Source organism: Saccopteryx leptura, chromosome 5 (assembly GCF_036850995.1).
Source record: "Saccopteryx leptura isolate mSacLep1 chromosome 5, mSacLep1_pri_phased_curated, whole genome shotgun sequence".
Taxonomy (NCBI): domain Eukaryota; kingdom Metazoa; phylum Chordata; class Mammalia; order Chiroptera; family Emballonuridae; genus Saccopteryx; species Saccopteryx leptura.
Window position 1 is genome coordinate 167,540,480 of NC_089507.1, and position 25,348 is coordinate 167,565,827.

Below are 25,348 nucleotides of genomic sequence, written 5' to 3' on the forward strand. Positions count from 1 at the left end.
CATTTTAAATTTCAAGTGTAAGGGAAACAGTACACTGAAGGTGCTGAAAGGAAGAACTCCTGGTGCACAGGGTGACTGTCCCTTTTCCATATGGAACCTCATTTGGGGGTCAAGTGAAGGCTATGGAAAGACACCCACCTCAGCCTTCCAAACACCATGATGGCAATGCGGTCACAAATGGCCTCGGCCTCGGCCAGGTAATGGGTAATCAGGATGGTCCCCTTCTCTGTGTTCTTAATGGCTGTCTGGATCATATGCCTGAAATAACCCCCCAAAATCGACACCATTGAAAAATGAGCATGGTGGGGGAGGAAGACGAAAGGGAAATTTTATAGGAAAGACACAGTTTATGAATCATATTTAGATATTAATTTTAAGAAAACAGAAATGTGCCTAAAAACTAGATATTTTTATGACATAAAGAAAAGTTTATAAATATTTTTAGGGATGATAATGGCAATTTGGTTAAGTTTTAAAAATATATCTTTTGTATAAACTAACTAAACTATTTAAAAAATAAAGGACATAACACTTAGTATTTGTTCAAAATAATTGGGGAGTAGGGAAAGGAAGTGAATAGAGGTATAGATCAAGAAATACTGACTTCCTATGGAAAACTGTAGACAGCAGGTGATTGGTATAATGGATTCATAAATGATTCTCTTTATACTTATATAAAATTTTCATATAAAGTTTTTAAAAGTTAGACAGTCAAATACAAAACTGGATTGAAAAATGTTATTAGTCCAAATGGAAAGTCTTAATAAGAAACTAAAAAGAATTTTAAAACTAAGAAAAGTTATATAAACAAATTTAACAGATTAGGTAAAAGGGAAAAAAAAGGAAATGGGAAAATTATGTCAATAAATTCATAGGTTCTAAGGGATCAGTTATAAACATCTCCATAATTAATAGACAAATTTTAAATACGCACCAGATTGCAATACCTAAAACTGCAACAAAATCCTTAGTGTTTTTTGTTTTGCTTTTTTAAAAAATGTGAATACCACATGAATATAACACAACATTAGAGAATGTATTCACTAAATATTTTTTCTCCTGACCCTGGTCAGTTGGCTTAGTATATAGAGCATTGCCTGGCATATGCATGTCCTGGGTTTGGTTTTTGGTCAGGGCACACAAAAGAAGTGATCATTTGCTTCTCTCCCTTTCGCACTCCTCTTTCTCTCCCTCTTCCCTTCCCGTAGCTAGTGGCTCAATTGGTTCGACCATCAGTCCAGGTGCTGAGGATAGCTTGGTTAGTCCAAGTATGTCAGTTTCAGGTGCTAAAAATAGCTCAGTTGATTCAACCATTGGCTCCAGACAAGTGTTGCTGGAAGGATCTCAGTCTGGGCACATGAGCAATCTGTCTCACTGTCTACTGTTCTTTCACTTAATTTTTTTAAGTTTTCTCCTAATATAAATTATATCCATTAAACTGGAAACCAGTAGATTTGATATTCTAGGATCATTTTAATAATGTAACTTTTACCAATGTTGATACTTCTGGTACTGCTGGTAATCATGCTCACCACATTTGCTGCTGTCCTGGAGGATCCATGCCTGTAGATGGTTCATCCAGAAGCAGGATAGGTGAATTTCCCAGCATGCTCAGCATAAAACACAACTGAAATGCAGAAAAACACTCTTATTTGCTGCCAGCACCACATCTGCCCTCAGAACATCACCACACACACACACACACACACACACACACACACACACACACACACACATACCTTCCTCATGGTTCCTGCTGTTAATTTTTGCACTGGAACATTCAACTGTTTATGCAATTTGAAAACATTTACCAATCTGATGGGAAACAGGAAGAGAAAGAATGTCAGACCAAGAGAATATTTGGGGGAAATGTCATCACAAGGAAGAGGAATGGCCTTGGAGGGAAGCTGGGTGCTACTATTCTCAAAATTCTAATGACTAAGGGATAGTAACAGTTTCTTTTGGAGCATGAAAGATTTTTCATCTCATACAAAAATTTTAAGAGTAACTAGAATACTGTATTAGGAACTGAAGTAAATGATTATTCATTCACTTGTCAAAAACAGCATTTGTCCTCCATCCCTGCTCTACCACTAATACCCTCTGAGAAGATGGAGAGGTCGTTTCTACTCTCCAATCTTTCTTTCTTTTTTTTTTTTTTTTTTAGGTGAGAGAAGGGGAGATAGTGAGGCAGACTGCTGCATGCAACTCAAACAGGATCCGGGATCCATTTGGCAACCCTTGTCTTGGGCAGATGCTCGAGTACTGAGCCATCTTTAGCGCCTGAAGTTGTTGTGCTCCAGCTGAGCTATCCTCAGTACTTGGGGATACACTCAAACCAATTGAGCCACTGCTGCTGAAGGGGAAGAGGGAGAGAAGATGGAGGAGGGAGAAGTAGATGGTCATTTCTCCTGTGGGCTCGATCGGGAATCAAACCCAAGACATCCATAGCTGCATGATGCTCTATCCACTGAGGCACTGGCCAAGGACTACTCTCCATTCTTTAGCAGTGAATTCATCATCAAGTACAGCCTCCCTGCCTCTTTTCACAAAGGAACCACATGACCTCTCTGTACCGTGAGATGGCGACTGTGGCCTCCGCTTTCCTCAGCCCTTTCACAGCAGCAAACACCTCCAGGTGCTCCTTGATGGTCAGGTTGGGCCACAGAGCATTCTCCTGAGGGCAGTACCCCAGGAACCTGACCATACTAGCTCCTTGATGATCCAAAACTGAACAACCTCCTTTCAGTTCCACCTGAAAAAGTAAACTCATTTTAGAAATACATGTTGCCTTTTCTCCAATCACATAGCAACTCAAGAAACTGGCTAATAAATGTCTACATTTTTCTGAACATCAAAGAAATATTATAGAAATCACTTTATATATTTATTAATAAAAAATTTTAAATGACTAAGAGCACAGTTGTACAAAGATATAATCTATATTTATCCCTAAATTTCTATTCTGGGAATAGAAACTTTCTTCATTTTTCACTACCTCTCCAGCTGTTGGCTCTGTGACCCCAGATATCATTTGAATAGACGAACTTTTACCAGCACCATTGGGTCCTAGCAATCCCAATATTTCACCTGAAAGAGAAACACAAATTACCAATATTGGAAATGAAATATTAACATATAACTGTTTATTTAATAACCTCCCTAAATAACCCCTTGGTACCATTTTGGAATGTATAATGTGTGCAATCCACCAAAACATATTCTTCCACTCTTATATCAAATATTAGTGAAAAGCTTATGAATTTGATTACAATACATCTTTTTTTGTTGTTTACTTTTCTTAGTAAAAAATGTGCCACCCAGGTTGCTTTGTATAGGAGATGGCTGATGAGCTGAGTACATGGCTATGTGACTCCTAAACTTGGGAAGTTCAGGATATTTTCTCCATTCCACCACTTGTGTTCAAGCCATCTTTCATCTGAACTGATATGAAAGTCTCTTAACTTGCCCACAGCCCAGACTTATGAACAAACAGGAGCCAGTGTGTATCTTTCTTTCAAAACAGAAATTAAACTGTGACAAAATGCTGGCTAAAACCCCTCCTGCCTCCAGCACTCCAATGACTTGGTGTAAAAATCTGAATTCTGTGCGATATTTTACAAAGCTGTACCTAATCTGGCCCTGCCCACCTCTCTGATTTTATTCCTTCCTTCAGATGCATGCACTGGCCTCTGTGTGCGTGCCTCCACCCCTCTGAAGGCATCCCCTGTCCGGGTCCCTGCCCTCTCCGTTTCCTCTGCTGGGGTGCCCATATCTGTTCATGCTCACAGACATAGCTGGGGCCCTCTCATCACTCAGACTGTGGCTTAAAGTTTGCTGCTTAAGGAAGGTCCTCCCTAACCTAAAGTGAAGACAGCCCCAGGTCACACATGCCATTTTACATAATTGAATGTTACACATAGAATTTGCCTATGTGGTCTTTGACACTTTTCTTGACAAGTTATTTTTGTTAATGGACCCCTTGTAGGATGTAAAATGCATGGGAACAGGAAGCTGCTTCTCTCATAATTGTATTTTCAGAGCCTACAACAGCACCTGGAACACTCAAAAACGTATGTTGAATGAGTGAATGTTTCAGCAGGCACCGTGGTGCTCATAACACAGATGTCCCGTGGGCATTTCTAAAAATAACGGCGAATAAAAAGATGTGGTTCTTCCAAACCTTTTTGAACACAGAGGGAAATGTTTCTGACTGCAACTTTCTTCTTCCTCTTTGAAAAACAAGTTTTCTTCTGGCATGCATATTCTTTGTGTAGACAGCTAGCAATTATGACGGGTTCCTGGAATAGAAGACAATGTGATTTTCCTCTTAGACTTCGGAGCCTTTAGGGTCCTACGTTCGCCCTACTGGAACCCTTTGTGCCCTATGTTGGGAACCAAATCCTATTTTGAGTTGAGGGTAATCCTGCTTGTTTCAAATGTAACATGCATTTATTCATGTTTCTTGCTTCTAAGTGGGCTGAGATAATCAGCAGAATTTCATGGAAGCTGGTTCATTGCCTTCTCAGCCCAGAAGTCTCTGATCTCATGGGAATATCAAAGAATAACCCTTAAAATCTTAATCTCTATTTAGGATTTTATAACAAATTTCACTCGTATAAACTCCTCAATTCATGACAATTTTGATTTAAGAATCATAACTCTAATTAATTAAAGTCCATTTTTCTCAAAAGACTAGAGCCAGATTCCTTGAGCGCTTCTCAGAGTTTGCAGGACACTCCAAACAAGAGCCTGCATGTGTAAGAATTATGCAAGTGCCTTCAATGCCCAACTCTCACAGGGAAACCAGTGTAACACCCTCTGTTCTTGACAATTCTTGCATGATTCCACAAATGTGCACTTTGTCCCTTGCTTCTCTACCTCCTCTGAGGCTGAAGTGGTCATGGCTGTCGCTGCTCTCATTCTTTCTGCTTGGACATCTTCGTCTTCATCAACAGGCTCCTCTGGATTCACCTGTACCTTTCTTCCTGGGGGGGAAATTCTGTGAGGAAAATGAAATGTATCCCATGTGATTTTTCTAGTTGTCAAAGATGGATCCAAAATCAGCCTCCTGGTGATTTTCCCACTGTCCCTTTCTCTGAATTAACTAATGATGATGAATTCTGCTTCTACTTTTGCCCCAAATCCCTGTGTTGGTACCCTGAGTCCCTTTCTCAGAATGGCTCCTGTTCTTTCCGTTAGCATCAGCATCGTTGACCCTTTCCAAATCTGCTGGCAAGTTCTGCTGCTTCTGTAAAAATCAGCTCACCTACATTTTCTCTGTTTACTCAGGCAGCTCATCAATCCAACATTTGCCTTTGTATCTCTTACTGGTCAACCTTGCTGGCATCGTCCCCGCTTTGAAACACTTAGAACTATGCTGCTCAACCAATTCCATCCTATCTCTCCTGTTCAAGGATGTGTGATCACCCTGGATGGCAGAATGGCCTGCTGGAGTGTGCCTCTCATTTCTGAGGGACAGAAAGCTTCCTTCAGTGGGTTGGTGGCAGAACTCTGTCTGGTAGCCCTGTCTCCTGGCTGGAAGCCAGCGGTCCACTGGCTGGCATAAAAATCAGCATGCTGCTTACCTCGTAAAGGTAAATCTGCAATAACAGGCTGAGAGTGCAGCCTCTATCGAGGAACATTCAAATAACATATGAAGGATGAAATAAGCTTTACCCAACCTGAAAATGGGATCCTTTTGCAGTATTTTCTGCCCACATTTTATTTCCACGCATCTTAGAACAAAAATGAAGAACAAAGCCTGAAAGTAAGGCTAGGAGCAAAAAAAACAAACAAACAGTTCTATTTAGGCATTTCATTAACAAATTTATTTAAACAATTGAATTAAATTGGTGATCTTTGTCCTCAGACAAAATAGATGTGAATCATCTTACAAATCGGGGAAGAAATCCAGCCCTACAGCAACAATCCAGCTTAGTGGAGCCTGACTCCTTTCTTTGCCCAACCCCATCCGGTCTGCCAGCAAAATCTATCTGTTTTATCTGCGAAGTCACGCAGGTGAGAACCCAACTATTTCTCACCTGTGTTTGTGCTACCCCCACCCACGCTCTGGTTATTATCATTACTCATTATTTTTTTAAAAAAGAAATATAATAATATTGCAATGCCTTTCTACCTGGTCTCTCTCTTAGCCCCTTGCTCCAAACATCTGTTCTCAAAACAGCCACTAGAGCCACTCTTTTAAAACATGTTCTATTATGCCACTTTGCTTAAAACCCGCCAGTGACTCCTCAGTTACTCAAAGTAAAGTCAAAGTCCTGATAGTGACCGAGAGCACTGGGTGACCTCTCTGTCCCACCTGCACATTACCCTATGACTTCCGTGACTTTCTCTCATACCACTCTCCTTTTTGGTCACTCTGCCACAACCAGACTGGCCTCTGGCCTGACCCTGACACAAGCCAGAGTGACTCTTGCCCCCTTTTACTGGAACGCTCTTTCCCAGAGTATCTCTTAACACTTGCTTCCGTGCCTCTCTTCAATCTTTACTTCTCAGCCAGACCTTTCCTGACCGCCTGGCGGAAATGGAATATATTATCCATTTAGTTTATCATCTGTCTCCTTTCACCAAAGAGTAAACTCCCTGAGGGCAGGAACTTCTGTCTATATTGCTCCTGGGCCTACAAAAGTACTGACACATTGTATTCAAAGAGAGTAGCTTTCTTCAGTCTAAATATATCATATTAAACATAATCATTTTCCCTTTCCTTTTTTTTTTATTCAACTTTTGCTTTTTTATCTCTAATTCAAAGGATTTCAGTTACTTTTCATCTGTGTTTTGACAAGCTCTCTCAAATTTGCAGGAGACAGTACACAGGATAAATAAACATGAAAATTAATTTTATGTTGAATTCTGGATTTATACCAACCATTCATATAAAAAGTAACTGAGATTTAGAATCATGTTGGAAAGCAATTGCTTATCCAGACTGTATTCAAAACCTTTAAAGTTGGCACACTTTAGGCAAGATTAAGTAGTTGTTACAGTGAACAATAACTATAAAAAAAATCAGTGGGGAATTAAAAAACTTTCTTACTATTAGACATAATAGCAAGTCCTCTCCACTCAGGTCATAATATGAGTCTTCAGAGAGTCTTTCACGCTCGAAGGCTCTCTGCAAAGGCAAAAAGAAAAAGGCTATAAAAGAATTCATCAGCTTACAATTTCCACTTAAATAATATGGGAGTTCAAATATTGAATATTTTTCTTAAGCTTGAGTCCCTATACATATTGGTGACACACAATTTCCTGAAGAGATGTGAGGGGGCCTTCTACTCAACTCTGAATGCGTCTCAGTGAGCAGGTAACCTATGTCTGTCTTCTCCAGTTTCTTTTTCTTCCATACTTTGGCTTAATGTTTGCTGAAAGTCCACTGAAAGCTTAATAGAGAGACCTGCCTCCATCACGATAAATTCTAAGAATCAATGCTATTTTGCCTAAAGAGCCATCACAAGCCTTTTCAGGATCCCTTTCTACCCCAATGGTGACTGTTTCCATCACAGTTAGTCCTGTCGTGTTATCCTTTCTTCATCAATCAATGCATTCATAAAGTAACTCATTACTCCTAAATAATGTGTGACAGATTTAGGTCAATATATTTCACTTCACAGGTCTCCTTCTATTTTAGGAAGAAAAATGCTTTAAGCAAAGGAATATGTTTTCAACTGAGAATTCCAGGCATGGCTCAGCCAAAGGGATTTTTACCAATGGAAGGCTTCTCCAGGTCCCCAAGAGCACAAACTGAGAGAAGCCCTCTCTCTTCTATTTAAAGGCACTTCATTCAGGATGATGCTGGGACCCCAAAATATGTTCTGACTGAGCTCTTCTGTGCATCTCATTATACATTTCTTTGCATTTGAATCAGTGTATTTAATTCTTCCTGGTCTTTTCTGCTTCGATGTCTTTGTTTTCTTCTATAGAACAAGCTTACCTCCTGCCCCACTCTCCCTCTAATTAATTCTTACAAATTCTTCAGGACTATGTTTAAACACTGCTTACCCTGAGAGGAATCCTTTGACTCTCCTGACCACATCAGCTGTGCTTGAAACTCTGCCCTTCTCTTTGTAACCTTTAAGTCCCTCGCATTGACTACCTTTGTCACCACTAAGTTCCATGAAAAGGTAAGACTGGGCTATCTTGTCCATCAGATGTTCTCAATTACTAGCACAGTCTCTAACACAGAAGAGCATTTAATTTATATTTTGAATGAATGAATGGCATTGTACATGAGTATATTCCTCACAATGGATAATGAATACCCATAACACTAGGCAACACTTTTCAATCTGGCATTAGTTTTGAATGAGCTTATGTCTTGCAAAGCACCTATGGAAAAATTTTTTTAACAGCTTTATTGAGGTTAAATTTTCACTCCATAAAATTCACCCATTTTAAGTGTGCAATTCCAGGGTTTTCAGTAAATTTACAGAGTTGTGAGAGTAACACAACAATTTAACTTAAGAACATTTCCATCACCCCAAACAGATAGATGCCTCATACGCACTTGCTGTCACTTCCCATTCCCACCCCAGGTCCAGAAAACCAGCAACGTGCTTTCTATCTTTATAGGCTTGAGTAAAGCATTTTGATAGGTAGCATATTCAAAATTAGTGACACAGTTGATAATATTTCTTACCTGTGCCATAAAAAGTAGAAATCCTTCCAAGGTGAATGAGGGAACAAATATCATGCCAAGGACGAGGCCAATTGAATAGAAGCCACTTAACATAATGATGTTCCACACGCCGAATGAGGCCTATAAAGCAAGTTGAAATATACTGAATGTCAGAAATACTCAGTCCATCAATACCTGTGAAAATATTTAAGGTGTAGGTGTTTTTATCCCATATATCAGAATTTTTCTATATCCAGATTACCACTTTCAGAAGGAAAAAAGAAAGGATAAGCTTTTGTTAATGAGAATATATATGAACTTATAAAAAATCCATATTGCCTCTCATCCACCGAGACTAGTTTTCTGTTGTCACACTGGCTTCATTAATTCCCCTTTTACAAATAAATAAATTTTCTGAGATTGTACATTTTGGTTGTAATGGACTTATTTTTATTTATTTTTTAGATTATTGGTAAATGTTGGAGTGGAGATAAAAATCTTTATTCTGTTTTAGGGATCAGTTTATCAGTCAATAAGTATGTTTTGAGCATTTTATTGAGCTTTGCTGGGTGTTATTAATGTGTCAATTATAATAAAACTAGTAAGAATCATAACTATTCAATTCACTGAATATTACACGAATGCCAGGCATTAAGAATTTTGTAATATATAGAAAAGAACCTGTGGAGAGAAACGGCGGCATGAGAGATACTCCCTATCTCTCCCCTTATATACACACACCAGATAGACAAAGGTATGATCGCTCAAGAAGGCGGGCCAAAGATAGAATCTGCTCAGGGAAGAGGACTGAGTGTTTCTCTTTCCTCACGGTCCTGAGGAAGGGAATCTCGGAGCCCTAGCCCGAAGAAGAAGAGAGTATGTGGGGAAGGAGCTGAGACAGGGGTGACTACCAAGGATGGGGAGCAGGGCCATTTCCTGGGGCGGGGTGACTGCCTCACCCATTCGTGATTGCAGGCACTGCACACCCACAAAGCCCATGGCTTGCTCCAAAGAACTGCGTGCAAATAGCTTGTGGAGATCGGCCGGCAGGACTTGGGGTGCGCTTGATCTATCTACCCACAGGCCCGCGGAGTTTAGCCTGCGTGGAGTGGGACCAGGCTTGTTCTGCAATCCGTGCACCACTTGCTTCAGAAGCTTGGGTACTGCTTGCCCAGCAGAGTTTAGCGTGTGTGGTGTAAGGATGCCCCTGATCTGCAATATCTGCCTTAACTACTCCCACAGTTCTAAGCTCAGGCGCTGGCTTGCTACGCATGGCCCCTGCCCGGCCCAGGGCTGCGCTTTGAGTGCTTAGAGTGATGTCCGGAGGAGGGGCCGGACTGTGTCACCCCAGCCTTCTGGTCCGGCACTGCTCCCCTTGCTGTGTCAACAATGGTGATGGCAGATACCCCTCAGCTGGGTCACCAGGCTACTCTCTCCTGTGAGAGGCTGGAGTGCCTGGGTCACTTTTGATCCCCTGCTCTGTTGGGACATGGAGGGGGCCCCCAAAGGACACCCAGTGGGCCATTGCTAGAGCCATAAAATTGCAAAGCCCTAACAACAAGCTCCTCCTACCAACGCCATGGCCCTGCCTGCATCAGTAGACAGCGAGGCCTCAGTAGAGTTTCGCCCAAGAATCTCTCAGTGGCAAATCTTGTAGTAAAGCACTTCCTACCAGAAAAAGCAGTAAGTTTTCTCTCAAAACTGGAAAAAAAATACTTTTTTTTTCTTTTTTTCCTTTATCCCACTTTTTCTCTTTTCCCCATGTGAAATCCATTATCCTTAGTTGTTATGTTTTTTATTCTTGATTTTTGCAAGGGTTTCATTTCTGACACTTTCTACTCTTTGTTCTTCTCTCCTCACTTTTCTCCCCTTTCTATCTCCTTTTTCTTTCCTTTTTTTTTTTTTTTTCTCTTTTTTTCCCCCTCTCACCTGAACATCATTTATTATCAAATTATTATATTTTGGACTCATACTCCTTTCTCTGGTGTTTTCCTTCTTTTTTACTTCATTTTTTGGGGTTTTTTTTCATTTTTTTCTCAGTTTCTGCTTTTTTATCTGTAGTTTTTGTTCTACTTATCATTATTTATAGAATTTTTATTTTTTCACTGTATTTTTTTCATTTATTTTTATTTTTCAGTTATCTCTTTGTTAGTGTTATTAACAATACCACTCTCAAATGCCATCAAGGAAAAATAAATAAAATATGGATATACAAGATAGAGACATAACTCAGACAGATGATGAACAATCTCCAGAAAAAAATCTCAATTTCATCAAAATCTTGGAGCTTAATGACAGAGTTCAAAATTGAACTTCTAAAAATACTCAATAAGGTACAAGAACACTGAAAGGCAATTTAGTGAGCTCAAAAAGCAACTTAATGAACAAAAAGAGTACTTCACTAAGGAAATTGAAAATATAAAAAAGAAAACCAAACATAGATGAAAACCTCAATACATGAACTGAAAAATGATGTAACAAGCTTAGCTACTAGAACAGGTCATATAGAGGAGAGAATCAGTGACACTGAAGAAAGGCAACTAGAGAAACTATAGAGAGAAGAAGACACTCACAAATTTTAAAAAAAAAAATGAGAAAGCCCTACAAGAATTGTCTGACTCCATCAGAAAGAGCAATATAAGAATAATGGGAATATTAGAAGAAGAAGAGAGAGAGAGAAAAGGGAATGGAGAAGATATAAAAACAAATAGTCGATGAGAACTTCCCAAACCTGTGGAAAGAGTTAGAGCCTCGAATCCAAGAATCAAACAGAATATCGAGCTACCTCAACACAAACAGACCTACTCCAAGGCACATAATAATGAAATTATCACAAATCAGTGATAAAGAAAGAATCCTCAAGCAGTTAGGGAGAAGAATAATATAACATAAAAAGGAAGGCCCATTAGGCTATCATCAGATTTCTCAGCAGAAACTCTACAAGCCAGGAGAGAGTAGACTGCAGCATTTAAAGTACTGAAAGTGAGGAACTACCAGCCAAGAATACTATATCCAGCAAAGCTATCCTTCAAATATGAAGGGGAAATGAAAACATTTACAGACATACAGAAGCTGAGGGAATTTATCATCAGAAAAACCCCACTACAAGAATAATAAAGGGGGTTATCTGCCCAGATACAAAGAACAAAACAAACAAAACTACAACTAAAAATTTTAACAAAACCACAATAAAAGCAAGGATAATCTGTGACAAAAATAACATGAAAGAGGAGAGGATAAAGATCAGGAGTAGCAAAGGAGGATTGAGTGCAGAAGCACTCATGAGATAATGGGCTCTAATAAATATGATAATTTTTATTTTAATAATCAATGGTAACCACCCCTGAAAATGCCACTACTGAAAAACATAGCTTAAAAAAAGAAGAAACAGAAGATAAAAGTATGGAATAACACCAGACAAAAACAAATGACAGAAAAACAAAAAATAAGAACCAAACAAGACACAGAGCTATCAGAAAACAGTATATACAATGGTAATAGGCAATCCTCAAGTGCCAATAATTATCCTAAATGTAAATGGATTGAACTCACCAATAAAGAGGCACAGAGTAGCAAATTGGATCAAGAAGCAAAAACCAACTGTATGCTGCTTTCAAGAGACTAATCTAAGCACAAGGATAAAAATAGATTCAAAATGAAAGATTGGAAAATGATTCTCCAAGCAAATAATATCCAAAGAAAAGCAGGTGTAGCCATACTCAGATCTGACAATGCTGACTACAAGACAACAAAGGTAATCAGAGACAGAGATGGGCATTTCATAATGATAAAGGGGACATTGTATCAAGAAGACATAACACTTCTTAATATATATGCACCAAACCAAAATATATAAGACATCTACTAACTGATCTAAAAGTACAAACCAAAAAAATATAATCATACTTGGAGACCTCAATACATCATTGATGGCTTTAGATCATTCATCCAAACAGAAAATCAATAAAGAAATATAGGCCTTAAATGAAACACTAGAACAAATAGACATAATAGACATCTATAGGACATTTTATCTCCAAACATGAGAGTATACATTTTTCTCCAGTGTACATGAAATATTTTCAAGACTAGACCATATGCTGGGCCACAAAACTAACATCAACAAATTCAGAAAGACTGAATTTATACCAAGCATATTCTCTGACCATAAGGCTTTGAAACTAGGATTCAACTGCAAAAATAAGTTTAAAAAACCCCACAAAAAATGTGGAAATTAAACAACATATTTATAAAAAATGACTGGGTCAAAGAAGAAGTAAAAGTAGAGATTAAAAGATATATACAGACAAACAAAAATGACAGCAAGACATATCAAAAATCTCTAAATACAGTGAAAGCAGTAATAAGAAGGAAATTCATATCATTACGGGCTTATATCAAAAAAACAAAACAAAAAAACAAGAGAGAGCCCAAGTAAACAACATAACACCACATCTTAAGGTACTAGAAAAGGGAGAACAAAGGCAACCCAAAACCAGCAGAAGAAAGGATATAATAAAAATTAAAGTGGAAATAAATGAAATAGAGAACAAAAAAAGTATAGAAAAAATTAATACAACAAGGAGCTGGTTCTTTGAAAAGATTAACAAAATTGACAAACCCCTTGGCAAGACTTACTATGGAATAAAGAGAAAGGACTCATATAAACAAAACCAAAATGAAAGAGGAGAAATTACCACAGATATCATAGATATACAGAGGATTACTGTATAGTAGAATACTATGAAATACTGTATGCCACCAAATTCAACAATCTAGAAGAAATGGATAAACTCCTAGAACAATACAGTCTTCCTAGACTGAATTATGAAGAAGTAGAAAGCCTAAATAGACCCTTAAGCAGGGAGGAAATAGAAACAACTATCAAAAACCTCCCAAAAATAAAAGTCCAGGGTCAGGTGGCTATACTAGTGAATTCTACCAAATATTCAAAGAAGATTTGGTTTCTATCTGTCTCAAAGTCTTCCAAAAAATTGAAGAAGTAATACTTCCAAACACATTTTATGAGGACAACATAACCTCATACCAAAACCTGGCAAGGACAATACAAAAAAAGAAAACTATAGACCAATATCTCTAATGAATACAGATGCAAAAATTTTAAACAAAATACTAGCAAATTGACTACAACAACATATTAAAAAAATAATCGATCATGATCAAGTGGGATTCCTCCCAGAAACTCAAGGATGGTTCAGCATACGTAAAACGATTAACATAACACACCATGTCAACAAAACAAAGAACAAAAACCATATGATCCTATCAATAAATGCAAAAAAGACATTTGATAAAAAACAACATCCTTTTATGTTTAAAACACTCAACAAAATGGATATAGAAGAAAAATACCTCAACATAATAAAGGCCATTTATGATGAACCATCAGCTAACATCATACTAAATGGTAAAAAATGGAAAATTTTTCCTCTAAAATCTGGAACAAGACAAGGTTGCCCACTCTCTCCACTCCTATTCAACATAGTGCTGGAATTTCTAGCCAGAGCAATCAGACAAAAGAAATAAATAAAAGGTATTCATATTGAGAAAGAAGAAGTAAAGGCTTCACTTTTTGCAGATGATATAATCTCATATATAGAAAACTCCAAAGACTATTAGAAACACAGAAAGGCTATTAGAAACAATAAACCAATACAGTAAGGTCACAATTTATAAAATTAATATACAGAAGTCTATTGCTTTCTTATATGCCAACAATAAAACTTCGGAAAAATAAATCAAAAATATAATCCCTTTTACAGTTGCAACTAAAAATATAAAATACCTAAGAATAAACATAACAAAGAATGTAAAGGACTTGTATACTAAAAACTACAAACTATTATTAAAGGAAATTGAAAAAGACACAATGAAATAGAAAAATATTCTTTGTTCATGGATAGAAAGAATAAATATAGTTAAAATGGTCATATTACCCAAAGCAATATACAAATTTAATGCAATTCCCATCAAAATTTCAATCTCATTTTTTAACGAAATGGAACAAAAAATCATCAGGTTTATATGGAACTATAAAAAAAAAAACCAAATAGCCAGAGCAATCTTAATGAAAAAGAATGAAGCTGGGGGCATTACAATACCTGACTTCAAATTATATTACAGAGCCATGATAATAAAAACAGCATGGTATTGGCAGAAAAACAGACACTTAGACCAATGGAACAGAATAGAAAGTCCAGAAATAAAACCACATATATATGGTCAAATAATTTTTGATAAAGGGGCCAACAACACACAATGGAGAAAAGAAAGCCTCTTCAATAAATGGTGCTGGAAAAATTGGAAAGCCACATGCAAAAGAATGAAACTTGACCATAGTTTGTCTCCGCACAAAAATTAATTCAAAATGGATAAAAGACCTAAATATAAGATCTGAAACAATAAATTACATAGAAGAAAACATAGGTACTAAACTCATGGGCCTTGGAAATAGAAAACATTTTATGAATTTGACCCCAAAGACAAGAGAAATAAAGGCAAAGATAAATGAATGGGACTACATCAAACTAAGAAGCTTATACACAGCAAAAGAAACTGACAACAAAACAAACAGCCAACTAAATGGGAGATGATATTTTCAAACAACAGCTCAGATAAGAGGCTAATATCCAAAATATATAAAGAATTCACAAAACTCAGCATCAAACAAGCAAACAATCCATTAAAAAAATGAAAAGAGGACATGAAGAGACACCTCTCCCAAGAAAAAATACAAATGATCAATAGATATATAAAAAAATACTCATCATCACTAGTTATTAGAGAAATGCAAATCAAAACTACAATGAGATATCACCTCATACCTGTTAGATTAACTATTATCAATGAGACAGGTAATAACATGTGCTGGAAAGGCTGTGGAGAAAAAGAAACTCTCATTCACTGTTGGTGGGAATGTAAAGTAGTACAACAATTATGGAAGAAAGTATGGTGATTCCTCAAAAAATTAAGAATAGAACTACCATATGACCCAGCAATTCCTCTACTGGGTATATACCCCCAAAACTCGAAAACATGGGTCCATAAAGACGCACTCATTCCCATGTTCATTGCTCACGGTGGCCAAGACATGGAAACAACCAAAATGTCCTTCATTAGAGGATTGGATAAAGAAGATGTGGTTCATATATACTATGAAATACTACTCAGCCATAAGAAATGATGACTTAGGATCATTTACAACATAAATGGGCCTTGATAACATTATACTGAGTGAAATAAGTAAAACAGAAAAAGCTAAGAACTATATGATTCCATACATATGTGGAACACAAAATTGAGATTCATGGACATAGTTAAAAGTACAGTGGTTACCAGGGGGGAGGGGAAGGTGGAGAGGTTATGGGGTGTGGAAGGGGCATAAAGAAAAACAAAATATAAGGTGGCAGAGGATGATTTGACTTTGGGTGATGAGTATACAGCATAATAAAGTGTCCAAATAATGTGGAGATATTTTCTCTAAATCTATGTACTCTAGTTGACCAATGTCACCCTGTTAAATTTAATTGTCTAAATAAAATTTTTTAAAAAGAATTTCTCACACATTTTTTACTTTAATCCTCACAAGAACTCTACAATGCTTATTGTTCCTGCTTTCACATATGGGAAATCTAGGGTCCAGTGACATTAACTAACATCCTCAAGATGACACAGTGAGTGAGAAAGCTAGAATTCAAAACTCTGGGTGGGTGTGACTGCTGAGTCTTCTGAGTGTTTATGTCAAAAACTATACTGTTTAGAGGAATTGTTATATAAAAGGGAATATTATATTGCTACTAAGTGAATTTGAACTTTTGGGAGAATATGTAATCTACATATAAAAAATATTTATAATTGGGGAAAAACCCCAAATCACTTGAATAATCAAGTATTCGTTGAAGGTACTAATTTATAATTTTAGATGGCAAATCCAAAAAAACTTCTCTCATTTTACAAAAGTCAAAATCTCTCTACGAATGTATTGTGCAGATGTCCACATTTACACATTCCTTTACTCTTAGTTTCCAAAACAGCACACTTTTTTTTTCTCCTATCACCTTCTTTTTGAAAACTATGAGTCCTTGTGTCCACTTAGCTGGCTCCACTTATTCTACTTGGCCTCTAACTTTTCACTTTTCAAAAAGAAAATTTGCATTGATTTAAGAGGGGGAGGGGAGGGGAGGGAGAAAGAGACACACAGAGAGAAGCATCAACTCATTGTTCCACCAAATTGTTTCAGCCAAGTTTCTACTTTTGTGACTTGTTCTTGTCTTCCTTTTTCATCCACTGGAACAAGAGAAGATACCAAAATACTTCAGAAGAAATACTCTATGGCCCAGTGTGCTAAGATGTATGACTATACCTCCAGAACTGGGCCAAGATAATGGCTTATGAAGTGCTCCCTTATTAGACAAGGGCCCAAAAATACCCATGAAATGCCATACCCTTGGGGTTATAGGATTCCACTTGACTCTTAAAATAAATTAACTGTTGACTGTGGCTTCATTCATTGAGGGGAAAACATTGCTTATACTGTCTGTGCTTCCAGGTATACCCAAGATCAAGAAAGGATAACTGCACTGACCATCAACATATGATACATTTTATATACAATCCTGTGTGTGCTGCCTACCCAACTCCTGGGTTTACATTGATCACTAACAATAAGTCTGTTGACTAAACAAAACATTCCCATGTAAAGTATGATTGGAAAGACTTTTGGTGCACCAGATCCTCATGGCTGTCTCAAAGCCAGTCTCCCAAGAAAGGTATCTAATACATCTTTCCATAACTTCTAAACTTGTATTGGGATGTCCTGATGGTGGTAGAAAGGGTAGTAATAGACATCGCCTGCCGAATACCGAGAAATACAATCTAGAGAAGCCAAATCAGAATACTGTCCACTGAGAAGGGATAAGTCAACAACTACCTGCTGAACAGTCTAAGGGTAATTTCTTATAGAAGTCAGTGGATGATGTCAGAAGTATTTTCTTAGCAGATGGCCTCTGGTTGGGTTTCTTTTGTGGTTTCAGGACTTCAACTCCAAGAGTTGCAAGCTGTGTTTGCAAGACAGACATTCAAACACCAGGTGAAGCTATCAGCTAAATGGCACCTGAAGTGCTGGAATTAGGCACTCTGGGTGTCCAGAATCTTGGTGAACATCTCCATCCAAGGTTTTAGTAGTCTTGGACTTTCAGTAATCTTTTATCCATAGTTAATAATAAGTGTTCTACCATAGGTATAAAAAACATCTTTGATTTCTAAAATTATTAGCATCTGAAGTTAAAAGACAACTTCATAGAGAGTACAGAAATGAATTGGACTGTCAAATGTTATTTAGTCAGTTTTTGTTCTAGTGTTTCCAAGAAATCCTGTATTCCAAGAATTCAAAAACTCAGTAGTAACATCTTGAGCTTCAGGTTTTCTGTAAGGTACTCCATAAACTCTAGTCAAAAGGTTGTGCATGAATTCCTCAGGAGCATTATTGAATCAGCAACACATTCCATTCTTTCTCCTGTCTACAGTATAATTTTAAGGTATTAATTTTCCCATTTCTCAGGACAAAAGTGACTATATTTACTGTTACATTGAAAGTCTAAAAAAGAACTCTATCCATTTATATGTCTGTATATATACTTACAATGAAGAAGTAAAATGACCAGAGGCCACTATTTTTTCTCCTCTTGCAAAAAAAAAGGGATATCACATAGGTCAAAAAGATAAGAGAGGCTGCATAACCAAATATATTTGCCACCTAAAGATAATACACAGAAAATCAAAGTCAAAACATAAAATATTAATTGAAGAAAACTTGAAATTATAAATAGATTAAAATATTTTATTGAACATGCACTTGACATGTTATTTTTTATTTTTTTGGTTTTAATTTAAGACAAAATGAAAATACCTTGGTTACATAAAATATCAAATGTGTATCATGAATTACCTTATAAGACAATCTCTGTGCAATGTGTTACTTACCAGAGCAAACACAATTCGACTTGTAACATAAAGGTTTTCTGTATTTATTATGTAGAAAAGCAAATACGATAAAAGGAGAATAAAAGTGAAGAGGGGAACATCCACCAGGGCCTGCCCACACCAGTAAGCAGAAGGGTAGAGACCTGAACTCCACAGCTGGAACTTAGATCTCTTCTGGTGAAAAAAACACAGAATATACATAGATCCAATTAAAATCCAAACCAAAACAACCATGTTGGAAGATGTGCTAAATACAATCTAATCAAATATTTTTAAATCTTCTAACAATTTTAATTATGCATATACTGTTTAATGGAATTTAGCCAATGCCATTAAGCTGAACCATTTTGAAAATAAGTATTATTTCACTTATAGGTTTCATTCACAACACGACTTTAACTTAGGCATAATAAGTAGAAAGGCAGATTTCATAATGATCAAGATACGAATCTCCTTCGAAAGAAATCTCCTTCAAAATTTTGTGACGTGGAGGGCAATACATTCTGCATTATCTATTGTAGCTACGCCTTGGGAGTTCCTGGCTCAGAATGGTGAAGGATGACTCATTCAAATCTTATTTAACCATTTGACCTGGATAATGGATATAACCAAATACAACAAAAACTGTATTCCCCACAGTAGAAAGGGGCTTTCAAGTCTTAAATCTGGTCTTTAATTTTAATATCAATGAAATCTTTGTAATTAAGAAATAATATGAGCTAAAGTTTTATAATATTCCTCTTTGAAGGTTTAGATTAAATTGAATCCCTGTAAAATTGTACTTTTCCTTTAATTTTGAAATAAATATTATTTCATATCTTTAGAAGGAAACTTCTTACTTGATAGGAATAATGCTTAACTACATTATCTAAATTAAACGTATGCATAACTGTTTTTCTCACATGATAACGCTTTGAACACATAGCGTTAAAAACACAGTTTTTGAGGGCCTTGATGTTTCTTTTCTTTTTCTCCTCTTTTCTTACTTTGTAATCCCTGACGCTGCTCATGGCGATGTAAGGAGACATGCTGCTCACAATTGAAAACAAGAAGAAGGAGCCTTCTGGCAGCCCAGTCAAGAAAAACATATAATTCTGCAAATACAAAAGGTACTTTAAGCTACTGCATATTTTTAAAAATTAAACAAATATTAATAACCACAAAGAATGTGCTGTTCAAAGTATTGAAAAATCAAATTAAAAGTGTACATCTAGTTCATCAACATCTATGCAGGGCAGTGGGGGGAAGGGTGACCTCTGATCATTTAACATTAGGTTTTAACTCCAAGAAAAAAAGGAAAGAGAATAAAAAATAGCTCAGGACTCACTTCTGGTTGTACCCGAAAAAGAATTGAAAGCAAGATCTCAAAGAGATATCTGCTCACACATTCTGTTGCAGCACTAGTCACAATACTCAAGAGGAAGAAGCAGTTCAGATGTTCATGGACTGATAACTGGATGAACAAAATGTCATCTCCCCATATAATGCAATATTACTCAGCCTTGAAAAAGAAGAAAACCCTGGCATATTCATCATGGATGAACTTTGAGGACCATATCCTAGAATAAAGCCAGTTACAAAAAGACAAATACTATACAATTGTCAAATACTATACAATTTGTATATGAGGTATCAAAAGTAATCAAATTTCATAAAATCATAAAGTAAAATGGTGATTGCCAGGGTTCAGAGAAAGGGAGTACTGAAGAGTTTTTAATGAATGGATATAGAGATGAAAAAGTTCAGGAGACCTGTTTTACAACAATGTGAGTATAGATAACACTACTGAATGGTACTTAAAACGGTACAAATGGTAAATTTCATGTTATGTGGATTTTTTTTCACCACAATACAAAAAATGATTCAGGAATTATGGTCCTAGAGAAAGATTATTTACTTTCTCAGTCAACCTAACCACTGATATGTGAAAACTGCAGCAGCTGGCTGGGTGTGTTCTAAGGCACAGACCTAATAAAGAAAACTCAGTGCCATAGAGTCCATGGTCAAGCAGATACACCTTCAATTACTACCCTCAAGCTAATGACTGCCTGACGCAGGGCTTATTCTCAGGTAGGGTACAGGACTGCCTCTTGTGCACTCGTCAGTCTCGAAACAATTCCAGAGTTCTCAGACTTTAGTTAAGGCTTTTGAGGCTATATCTATAAATTTTCAGCAGGTGAGAAAATGTTACTGTCTTCATAAGTACTGAAAGAAGAAAGATTTGTGCAAGTGGGGATGCTAAGAGCATAACCATAGAGTCTTGGTTCATTTTAATCTTGAACAAACAGGTAATGACATAAGGAAACTAAAGTACCAAGAGTGGGTAACACCTATCTCTTGGTACTACCATTTGGTTTCACTTTCTGGAGACTTCCCTTCAGACACCACCACTCTTGAACCTTTCCTACCTACTTTCATGGGCAGTTGTGGGTTTAGTTCACAGAGGTGTATGTCCACCACTGACTGCTCAAATATACTCTGTCCATCTAATCCTGTGTGTACTCCTAGAACTACTAATGCAGTGAATCCAAAACTGAATTAGGCTCCACTGTTACAAGATAGGCTTCCCTTTTTGAAGACTCCATTGTCTAACCCTGTCTGTTGCTCTTCCAACGTCCTTGTTGGAAAGAGTTGGAGTTAGCCTTGAGAAATCCCTCTTGGTTATCAATCAGGCTCTAACCAGAAAACTATAATCACCTTCAGTATTTAAAATAGAGCAAAACTAATCATGCAATGATCACATGGGTGGGAAGAGCACCAAAGCCAGGAGTGATGACATGAGAGGCCACTGTCATGCCTGTGTGTACTAGACACCCCCACAATGTAGAGAACAACTGTTGGTAGATGAAGGAATTCATGAGAAAACAAATAGCCCAAGAACTGGCAAGTTCTCCTTCAAATCAATTAATCAACTACCCATTTAGTCAATGAAGGGTCCACTAACAAATTATATTAGATTTATAAGATTCTAAAACAGGTTTACAAGTGTTCCTGATTGCTAATTCAGTGTACACACACACACACTCACACACACACACACAGAGTCTTGATCTCTTTCCAATACACTCGGCAATCAAGTATCTTTTTTATTATGGCCCTCTTTTTTTATTATTAATTTTAATGTAGTGACATTGATAAATCAGGGTACACATGTTCAGAGAAAACATGTCCAGATTATTTTGACATTTGATTATGTTGCATACCCTTCGTCCAAAGTCAAATTGTCTTCTGTCACCTTCCATCTGGTTTTCTTTGTGCCCCTCCCCTCCCCCCCCACTCCCTCCTTCTCCTCCCTCCCCCCCCGTAACCCCCACACTCTTGTCCATGTCTCTGAGTCTCATTTTTATGTCCCCATCTATGTATGGATTCATATAGTTCTTAGTTTTTTCTGATTTACTTATTTCACTCAGTATAATGTTATCAAGGTCCATCCATGTTGTTGTAAATGATCTGATGTCATCATTTCTTATGGCTGAGTACTATTCCATAGTATATATGTACTAAAAAGCTTTGGTGCAATCAAGTATCTTTTCAGAAGATTCTCTGGGAGACTATGACATAATATGAAAAAAGTATTCCCTCATGCAGATTCTCTGATCATAATTGGAGGGGTCATATTCTGCTAGATATAATCTGTTTAAGATGTAAGGACAAAAATTTTTAGGGCAGCCCTGGCCGGTTGGCTCAGCGGTAGAGCGTCGGCCTGGCATGCAGGGGACCCGGGTTCGATTCCCGGCCAGGGCACATAGGAGAAGCGCCCATTTGCATCTCCACCCCCCCCTCCTTCCTCTCTGTCTCTCTCTTCCCCTCTGGTAGCCAAGGCTCCATTGGAGCAAAGATGACCCGGGCGCTGGGGATGGCTCCTTGGCCTCTGCCCCAGGCGCTAAAGTGGCTCTGGTCGCGGCAGAGCGACGCCCCGGAGGGGCAGAGCATCGCCCCTGGTGGGCGTGCCAGGTGGATCCCGGTCAGGCGCATGCGGGAGTCTGTCTGACTGTCTCTCCCCGTTCCCAGCTTCAGAAAAATACAAAAAAAAAAAAAAATTAGGGCTAACAATCAATTACAAATATTTAAATGCTAGAGAGGGATCACATAGGTGGTTTGTCAAATTCCTAACTGTTCAGAATGAGTAAATCCAATACTTACGAAAGGAGATGAGCCTCTCACAGTACGAATACATTGTGTTTGGTTCAACATTCGAAGCAGCCCATTGCTGATAATATTCATAAGAATAGGGAAACAGTGCAGTCTCCTGGTGTTGCATACTGCTGAAAATCTATAAGCCTTCAAATAAAGACAAATGGAACAACGTGGATTCTAAATAATTAAAAATAAAGAAAAAAGTCTTCTATATAAAATCCTAACACTGTCATATTATAGCCGTGTGACCATCTTCAAGTTAATTGACTTTTCTGAGCAGTAGCATTCACGTCTGTGAAAGTGTATCTAGAATAAATGGGTTGCTATACAGTTTAAATGGGGACATGTATATCAAGCCCTAGCATAGTCAGTAATATAAATTTATATCAGTATTACTAATTTTAGATCATTTTTCTTCAATGGAAATTGTAGTCAATGGAATTTAAAAGTGACCCTGCTGAGGAAATACTGTCAGTTTACAGTGAGCAAGAAAAGGAATCCTGTATTTCTGGATGGAGAGAAGCATGGGGTTAACAAAATATTATGGCTACACTGCCAAGGGAGCATTTTCCTACACCCTGGGACAATTTTTATATTCTCCCAGTTTATGAAAATGTACATACATACATCCATTGAGAGGCTTGATAATGTTTAAACATTACCACAAGTTCATGTAATAAATATACTGGACAAGTAACAAGTAAAACAACTGCCAAGCAATATAGTTTCCCACACTGAGATTACATTTTTTATGATGTACTAAGTATAGGTAGAACTGAATTCAATGACACATACATCTTCAGGGCCTTTGTTTTTCCCCATGGGGCAAGAAATAAAGAAGTAGCTTTATTTAATGTGACTCCTGTTTTTTATTGCAATGTAAAGAGGACTCTGAGTTTACTTATGATTAGGATGTATTTTCAATAATTTTATTTTTGGAGGGATCTCTATTGCTTATATTCTTTACCCAAATTAAAACATGTTAAGAGTAGGCTGATAAGAACTTCCTCAGAGATTTCAGTGGCTATGGTAGTATTTAATGTATTTTCTCAATATATAAAAACACTGGATAGTTAGCAATGGAATAGGAACTCTTAAATTCATAATTATCTTGGTCAGTAACTATAAGTTCTAAGATTTTATTGAGTTTGACTAATGCAATTATATTCAGCTACTTTGAAATGTAAAATAATTATCTAATTCAAAAGTGAAGATATAAAATGTTTTATAAAAACTTATTTAAACTTCACAGATTACTTAATAATGGCCCCAAATGCTGTTAAGTTGCTGTATACTAGCTATGTTGACTTGCCACGGTTTTGAAGACAGTTAAAATGTACCACTTTATTAATTTTTTCTATAAAAGCAAGAAGCAAGAGGCAAAAATACCTTTTGTTTACCAGAAACGATGATAGCTCCATTGTATGATGGATCATCAGAGCTATTTCTATTTTTAAAGTCATCTATTTCCAAAAGTATATTTTGATGCTTCAGTGACTGTACAAGATCTTCAATATTCGACTCTATAAGTATATCAATAACAGAAAGCCATATAAAACAAAAACATATACATCAATTTTTAAAAAATAAAGCACATACACAATTTATAATTATATTATATGAAGGCATGTCTCTCTGGGCATCACAATAATAATAGTGGCCCATGAAAGAGAGCCCATTCTACCATATTCTATTTGTTAAATCATACTCTGGGATGAGTTGTTTTATAATCCTATTCAATGCAAGTTAACATGTGACCACTAAGACAATATAATTCTATTTTATGACTCTCAATTTAAAAAAATACATTTGAACTCAACAATTGTAGAAATACAATAATTATATGAAGAGTACTACAGATTGGCTAGCCTAAATTGGCCAATAATAGCATTCCCTTTGCTCCCTTAGTCTCCAAATAACAGAAAAGTAAATATATGAAGGTGTATATATGAATGTATTTGAATACATGGATGTATTTAACATTTGTTTTACATATTTGCATATATATCACATAAATATAAATTTCTTAGGAAGTGGGAAATGAAAAGAGTGCCAATATCAGACCAAAGTTTTTGATATGCTCCTAACAAAAAACCAGAAAAATGGAAAACCCACAGCCTAGTGCTCACAGGAGCAAACAGGTATAAAGAAAACCAATGTCCAGGACATCTAAATTCTGTGTGAACAAATTCAAAGGGCAAACTAGGTTCAGAAGCCACAGTCAGGCTTATTAACTGGTTAACCACACCTGGGACAAGGTGACAATGGACCCCTCCTTCTGTTCCACACAGTGCAGATAGCAATTCTCTCTTCAGAATACTTGGTTTTCTAAGAAATATTATCTGGGGAAAACAGCAGTGCAAGACCTACAGTAACTCCAGACAATTAAAAGGCAGAGTCTAATGGAAAAAGACTTTCCTTTGGAGCTCATTTAGACTTTGAAGTGGGAGTTGTGGACAAATGGGGTTCTGGCATCAGAAAAATAGGACCAATCCCCAGCTGACTTAGGATTCCCACCAGGCAGGTAAGAGACATACACATAGAAAATATTCCCTTGCATTCTGGGCAGCC

At 37.0% G+C, this 25,348-nt stretch overlaps 1 protein-coding gene across 1 annotated transcript in view; it reads right to left on the minus strand.

The window, feature by feature from the left end:
- LOC136406695 (ATP-binding cassette sub-family A member 6-like) overlaps positions 1 to 25,348 on the minus strand; it is a 95,841-nt gene that overhangs the window by 5,883 nt on the left and 64,610 nt on the right. Inside the window, exons 21-35 of the mRNA XM_066386732.1 lie at positions 24,167 to 24,300; positions 22,784 to 22,921; positions 19,627 to 19,734; positions 18,641 to 18,814; positions 18,300 to 18,413; positions 8,660 to 8,779; positions 7,061 to 7,138; positions 5,685 to 5,776; positions 4,882 to 5,002; positions 4,184 to 4,301; positions 2,999 to 3,090; positions 2,577 to 2,755; positions 1,740 to 1,815; positions 1,533 to 1,627; positions 139 to 258 (exon numbers count right to left, since the gene is read on the minus strand). Coding sequence (XP_066242829.1) covers positions 139 to 258; positions 1,533 to 1,627; positions 1,740 to 1,815; positions 2,577 to 2,755; positions 2,999 to 3,090; positions 4,184 to 4,301; positions 4,882 to 5,002; positions 5,685 to 5,776; positions 7,061 to 7,138; positions 8,660 to 8,779; positions 18,300 to 18,413; positions 18,641 to 18,814; positions 19,627 to 19,734; positions 22,784 to 22,921; positions 24,167 to 24,300 — 1,759 coding nt within the window. The remainder of the gene's footprint in view (positions 1 to 138; positions 259 to 1,532; positions 1,628 to 1,739; positions 1,816 to 2,576; positions 2,756 to 2,998; positions 3,091 to 4,183; positions 4,302 to 4,881; positions 5,003 to 5,684; positions 5,777 to 7,060; positions 7,139 to 8,659; positions 8,780 to 18,299; positions 18,414 to 18,640; positions 18,815 to 19,626; positions 19,735 to 22,783; positions 22,922 to 24,166; positions 24,301 to 25,348) is intronic.